This window comes from Macrobrachium rosenbergii, chromosome 21, assembly GCF_040412425.1.
Source record: "Macrobrachium rosenbergii isolate ZJJX-2024 chromosome 21, ASM4041242v1, whole genome shotgun sequence".
NCBI lineage: Eukaryota > Metazoa > Arthropoda > Malacostraca > Decapoda > Palaemonidae > Macrobrachium > Macrobrachium rosenbergii.
In genome coordinates, this window is record NC_089761.1 from 44,394,273 (window position 1) to 44,401,772 (window position 7,500).

Consider the following 7,500-nt stretch of genomic DNA (forward strand, 5'->3'; position numbering starts at 1 on the left):
TTCATAAAGATTTAAGTTAAATCTGCATTATATTTTTAATGTAGTCTACTTCTTTCTTAAGTTGTTATACATCTTTTAGAAGGAGAGGTAGTGTCCCTGAATTAGCATCTCTCTCTCTCTCTCTCTCTCTCTCTCTCTCTCTCTCTCTCTCTCTCTCTCTCTCTCTCTAGAATATAAAAAATTAAGTAAGAAACAAGAGAAATGAAAGAGAGATAATGCGGCCTACATAAAGGTGGGATATTGGAACCTCAAGGGTACATATATCTTTTCATCTGTTTTTAAATTTGTATGGTATTTTTTTAGGTCGTGTGTATTGTTGATAGTAAATATGGGAGTAAGTTCTCACATATATAGTAGCGAAAAGAAGTCTCACAGTAGTAATTTATCACATTTGTCAAAAACATGGTTGTGTTTACTTCAGCCCATTTAGTATCATGGAGTGACGTCATCAATTCCCTGATGTAGTAGGATAACTTTGTAAGGAGACTGCACTATCAACTCCGGTTTAGTCCCTGATTTATTTTATTTGAAATTTAGAGGATATATTCAAATCGCATTTTTTCACGATGCTATTTCCGCATATATATTTACAGATGGAGTTTAGATAGATTTAAGAAATGAACGGCAAGAAATTACCGTATGAAAACATTGAGGTATTATGCAGCCTCAAGGTAGCTGCAAGTATTTCCGTAAAAAATGTGACGTAAAAACGAAATAATCTTTTGGTAATGTAGCATTTTTTTCGTAGACTTACATTAATGATTGGACTTACATTAATGATTAATGAATACTTTTCTCATACATGAAGACATAGGTATGCATGAATATTTACATAATAGCTGAGTTGTATTTCTTGGTCTTCCTTCTGTGTGGTCCCAAGTTCAGATCTTGCTCAGGGTTTGAAAGATTATCACTGACGCACGACCATACTGACTTTGTGAGCTCTTGAGATTTTGTTCGGGTGTGGTAGCACCCTGTTGAGTCATCAGCTGTTATCTACCAGATTCACCCTAAGTTTTTGGTGGGCGGAGAAGATGCTAGGGTGCTGATTATATGTATTTATCTTGACCTGCCCCTTGCTCATTAGTGACTTTCAAATATATATGCTCATTATATATGTGATATTTCATATATAATATATATATATATATATATATACATATATATATATATATGTATATATATATATATATATATATATATATATATATATATATATATATATATAAATTATATATATACAGTATATATATATATATATATACATATATATATATATATAATATATATATATATATATATATATATATATATATATATATATATATATATATATATATATATATATATATATATATATATATGTTTGAGTGTGTTTGTGCACCTGCTTCAGAGAACTAAAAAGGAAGCTCATTAGCGGCTCAATGAGCTCCTCCCATACTGTACCATTCACCTTTATATTGTAATCTTTCTCTCGTCCTGGATATTAAGGCCTTCCTCTCTAGAATCTTTTTTACAAACTATACCAAGCATTTTCCATCGCTTCCTTTCTTCCTTATTCCAACACTTCTAATTTATCCCTCTCTCTACTAATCTATCATCTTCCATTATTTCGATATGATAAAACCATCTCAAACTCCCTGATCATTCTTTCAAATACGAGAACACTTCTACCACTTTTGCATATCGCCACACTGTCAACCTATCAGTGCTTCTTATGCCGTCTCAGCTCTTCAACTTTTTTTTCTTTCATTTGCATATAACAGCCACATTTTTCTCCCGCAATGGAGAATTCAGTCACCAATCACTTCATACATTCTAACTTCGGTTTCCAGACTGTTAACTTACTTCCCTCAACTATTTTCACCATCGTCTCGTAAATTTACATTCAGTCTCATATCATTGCCCTTTCTCGCATTTACTTTTAACTTTCTCAGCTTGCAAACACTTCCAGCCTTTCAGAGTTGTTGCATTTTCTCTTCACATCTCCAGTCAACACTGTGCCATCTGCATGCATAAGCCATTCTGCGCTCCATTCACGATCATTTTCTTATCCCATATATTTTAACCAACGTCTTATGTCCTTTCTCGGACTTCTCACACCATTCCATCCATAAAGATATTTAGTAATCATGGAAGCTACTCACCTTTGTTTCAGACCAATTTTCACACCAAACCAGTCATTCTCACGTCTTCATATGTAAAAACTGTTAATTGCTCTCACCATACATTCTTGACATCAGCATCGCATCTATATCAAGACTAACACCTGAAAAGAGCAAAGATGAGGCTGCAAACTCATTTTTGTGTTCTGTTCATTAACGACTTCAGTTATATGCAATATCATTCTAATGATGTCATAAGTAATATCAAGAGTATGGAAAGGTTACTCTTCGACGTCGTCAGCCACAGTTTATTTTAGTATAAAGAATTCTTTTTCTATCCGAGTCTTTTTCCTATAAGTGTTTCCTAGCGTCCTGGTGTCTCCTCTTTTCCAGGTTGCTTCTTAGACAGAAAAGATACTTTCATGAAAATGAGTATTTATTCATTATTTATATTTTTCATGTGGTCTGTTGATTCACAGTTAATTAACGTGTGACTCCATATATAGCTTTTAATGAATACTTTTCTCATACATGAAGACATAGGTATGCATAAATATTTACATTATAGCTGCGTTGTATTTCTTGGTCTTCCTACTGTGTGGTCCCAAGTTCAGATCTTGCTTAGGGTTTGAAAGATTATCACTGACACACGACCATACTTACTTTGTAAGCTCTTGAGATTTTGTTCGAGTGTGCTAGCACCCTGATGAGTCATCAGCTGTCATCCGCCGGATTCACCCTAAGTTTTTGGTGGGCGGAGAAGATGCTAGGGCGCTGATTATATGTATGTAAGTTGATCTGCCCCTTGTCCTTGCAGCTCATTAGTAACTATATATAATATATATATATATATATATATATATATATATATATATATATATATATATATATATATATATATATATATATATATATAATATCAGCACTGCAAAGAGTTTTTGCAGTACTAGTATTTTAAAGTTTTGTCATAAATCCTACAATAAATGTAACGAGGAAATTTCCTAAATATCTCTTTGTGGCTAATACATGAATATAACCTCATCGAAAAGTAAAGTAATAATTTCATATGCTATGTTTTCGAATGGATATTTCACGTCTTAGAAAGTTATACAATAGTGAAGTAGCAGGCTAATAACATGGGATTTTAGTATTATTAGAAATATATTATATCTTTCTTCTCAGAAGAAAACAGTAATGCGTCAAAATATCTAGAAGCATTTGCGGTGCACGATTCCAGGGCCAGACTCGTCGTACTCCTCCTTGGTGATCCACAAATTCTGGAAGGTAGACAGGGAACCAAGGATGGAGCCACCGATCCAGACGGAGTACTTCCTCTCAGGGGGAGCGATGATCTTGATCTTGATGGTGGATGGAGCGAGAGCGGTGATTTCTTTCTGCATCCTGTCAGCAATACCAGCATACATGGTGGTACCACCAGACATAACAATATTACCCATCAGATCCTTCCTGATGTCAATGTCACACCTCATGATGGAGTTGTGGACAGTTTCATGAACACCAGCAGATTCCATACCAAGGAAGGAAGGCTGGAACAGAGACTCAGGGCCACGGAAGCGCTCATTGCCAATAGTGATGACCTGTCCATCAGGGAGTTCATAAGACTTGTCAATTGAAGAAGATGCAGCAGCAACATTCATCTCACTCTCGAAGTCCAAGGCAATGTAGCAAAGCTTCTCCTTGATGTCACGAACGATCTCACGCTCAGCGGTGGTGGTGAAGGAGTAGCCGCGCTCAGTCATGATCTTCATCAAGTAGTTGGTGATATCACGACCAGCCAAGTCCAGACGGAGGATGGCATGGGGAAGGGCGAAACCTTCATAGACGGGAACCATGTGGGAAACACCATCACCGGAGTCGCAAACCTCACCAGTGGTACGACCAGAGGCGTAGAGAGAGAGGACAGCCTGGATACAAACGTAAGTGGCTGGCATGTTGAAGGACTCGAACATGATCTGAGTCATCTTCTCCCTGTTGGCCTTGGGGTTAAGGGGGGCTTCAGTTAGCATGGTAGGACACTCCTCAGGGGCAACACGGAGTTCATTGTAGAAAGTGTGGTACCAGACTTTCTCCATATCATCCCAGTTGGTGATAATACCATGCTCGATGGGGTACTTGAGGGTGAGGATACCTCTCTTGCTCTGAGCCTCATCACCGACGTAGGCGTCCTTCTGACCCATACCGACCATCACACCCTGGTGACGGGCGCGGCCAACGATGGAGGGGAAGACAGCTCGAGGAGCGTCATCACCGGCAAAGCCAGCCTTGACAAGGCCGGAGCCATTGTCGCAGATGAGTACCGCCGCTTCTTCGTCGTCACACATGGTGGTGGTTTAGATAAGTTGTCAGAAAATCTGTAAGATTTAAGAAGATAGTTTAGTTTAAGTATCCATTTCCAAGGTAATATAACTGTAAAGGCTAAGAAATGAAAAATAAAAATGAATCTAATATGTAAATGAAAACAGCCATACACTGAAGTAGTGTATAGTTGGATGTGAGCCATGATGCGTTAGTAAATTTTATATAAAGTTCGTGACTTAACCTCAAAGAGAATTAGTGTGGGGAATGGAAGCATAACAGCTATGCCTCCTGAAATATAATAGGATGCAGTTTTTGCATGTATGCGTATCAGGGAAAAATGGTTTGCTCCTCCGTTTTGCTGACGTTTTACTTTATTGTGTATGTATTATTTACTTCCAGTAGTATAGCAACTTGCCAGCCTTAGTACGATGGAAAATTTGTTATAATTATGATAATAAACTTAGTTTAGAATAGGGAAGTATTGGTAGGCACTGCCCCTTATAGCATTTTTTGTGTTCACAATCTTTTTGAGGGTGATAAACTCTTTGTAAATTTTGAAACTACAAGCGGTTTTAGTTTTTAACATTTATGATAGACAAAATAGTCTAATCATGCCAAGATATTGCGATACACCAATAAAACAACAAACATTATTCTTGTAAATGAATTTGTCTTTTTACACAGAATCTAACATTCAAAGTCGATGTAACCATTTGTTTACGATAGCCCCAAAGAATTCGTTCTCTTAGTCCATCTTTAAGAGATTGGTCACCTGCTCAAGGGCTTTTTTGTATCAATGATTCAGAAACTGGTCATCGCGTAAGATCTTTTTATATCACTGTTCTCTCTTTGTACTTGTTATTTCTATGCAACGGTGTTGGCAACAGTAATGAATGATGATCAAAGGTGAACAAAAAATACGAACATGACAAGGAAAACGTATTTTTCGGATTACACTGAGTATCAGTGGCATATGTTTTCATTGTAGTATTTACTTAGTTATTCGTTAATTTTGATTATCAATGTAAGTTAATCTCCTTCCTTATCAATTTCTTGTTCTATCATTTTTATTAATTGTCGTGATGTAAATCTACATTGTAAATTATACTGAAAAGAACTTTTACGTGTACTTCAGTTATGAAAATTACTCTCACTCATATTTATGTATAATCATAATATTAATAAAATATTAATGAAATGATTCCTTCAAAAAAAGTGCCAAACCTTGAACAAGTTCAGCACTGGTCTTGAGAGTGTTCTAGGCATTCGTTCTCTTATGTAACAAGACACAGGGAGGCCATTCGCGCGTTTTTGTCTTTCAGCTGCAGTTGCAAGGTTTGTGAAGGTTTGTGTCAAGTGTTGTGTTGAACCCTGTACGTACTCTGTACTCTCCTTTGTGCAACAGTGAGGACAAGGACATCATTAGGAAGATTGTTTTTTATGAAGTAAATTATAAGCTTAAGCAGATATTTATTATGTCAAATATTTATGTTACTGGCAGAATGGTTCAACACTTCTGCCTTGAAATTATCATGAAATTCGTGAAACTTGATGTCTAAATGTTGTGGAGGGTTTCAAGCAAAGATTTTTTATAAGTGATTTTTTTTACTCGAACTCAATTATTGATGGTGGTTTTCAGTATATATGTATGTGTGTATATGTGTATATATATATATATATATATATATATATATATATATATATATGTATATATGTATATATATATGTAATGTGTTTGTGTGTGATTGTGTGCGTGCAGGTGTGTTTTTGTACACACACACACACACACACACACACACACACACATATATATATATATATATATATATATATATATATATATATATATATATATATATATATATATATATATATATATATATATATATATATATATATATATATATATATACACGGTACACTCTCAGTCAAATATCAATTTTACTGAAAAGTGATTCTTATTGTAAAATTAATCTTTTGCAAATGATTATTCACTTGCATTCATGTTTTGTGGCTTAAATCTCTTTTGATATTTTGACTGTGGGATCACGTCAAATTGTGCGATCTAATCAGTCACTCGATCAATCATGAAGAATATCATAACCAGAAAAAAGATGAAAAGCGAATTATTCTACACTACTCGAAGCATCAAAGCACTTTAAAACATGGATGCAGTCGTATCAGTCGATCACTTCAGCACAGCACTTCCACTGACAACCGCAAAGTTGCACTCAGAGTTGACCCAGTAGTTATTAGTTACCTGCCCAACGATGAGTCTTGAAAGCGACTAGCTTACTCCTTAGGTTTGGGCGCCTTAAATACAGGGCCACTGTTCCGTTGTTCCTACACTCTCTGGAATGTGTGAAATCGAGCCAAACGATATCAAATGTACCACCCCTAAGCCTTCAAACCAGTTATTTCATCTTTTTTTTCGGCTGGGTTTTGCCAATGCACTGTTGCAGGGTAGATGTGTTTGTTTTTTAGTGAGATGGTGGGGGGGTGGTTAGGGTCGTTATTGGTAGAAAAGGGTTCGGGTCTGGGAGGGAGAGTCATGGTTAAGTTTCTAGAAATGTGTACCCTTTTTTCAGCTCAAGGTCCTGGCTCAGTTTTATTGGTAGCAAGTACAAGTGTCCGGTAAGCTCACATCATAGGTACACACTTGACGTTTCCTGGCAATGTTTGTTTACAATAGTTGGTAGGTCAACTAGCAACACTTACTTTTTTTGTTCATTGTTTCTCGGTTTTCTTTTAAGTGTGAATTCTTGTTGAATGATAGTGGAAATATTTGTGAATTATTTTAAATTAACATAATTATAAGTCTTACTGTTCTTCTCCTTTCATGGTTTCAAATAGGTTTGTACTGGAATGTCATGTTTTAATCTATAAAAGTGTTTTATGATGAATGTAAATGTCCATATTTTGGGAGAAGGGACGCCCTTTTTTTTTATAATGATCGTTACTTTTCGGTCATCATCGCATTTGAACTTACTCCACCGTACTGCAGTTTTCAGCAATTATTCTTATGACGTGAATCCTTAAAATAGAAATTGCTATTCATTTATTTTGCCCAAAGTAC

The 7,500-nt window shown here is 35.8% G+C and overlaps 1 protein-coding gene across 1 annotated transcript; it reads right to left on the reverse strand.

Annotated features, from left to right (window-relative positions):
• Positions 1-3,247: 3,247 nt before the first annotated feature.
• On the reverse strand, positions 3,248-6,748 carry LOC136850082 (actin-2, muscle-specific-like). Its single transcript, XM_067123632.1, has 2 exons — positions 6,685-6,748; positions 3,248-4,477 (listed from the first exon to the last, which is right to left on the reverse strand). Exon 2 carries the CDS (start codon positions 4,445-4,447, stop codon positions 3,314-3,316), a length of 1,134 nt encoding a protein of 377 aa, XP_066979733.1. The 5' UTR covers positions 4,448-4,477; positions 6,685-6,748; the 3' UTR covers positions 3,248-3,313.
• Positions 6,749-7,500: the final 752 nt, after the last annotated feature.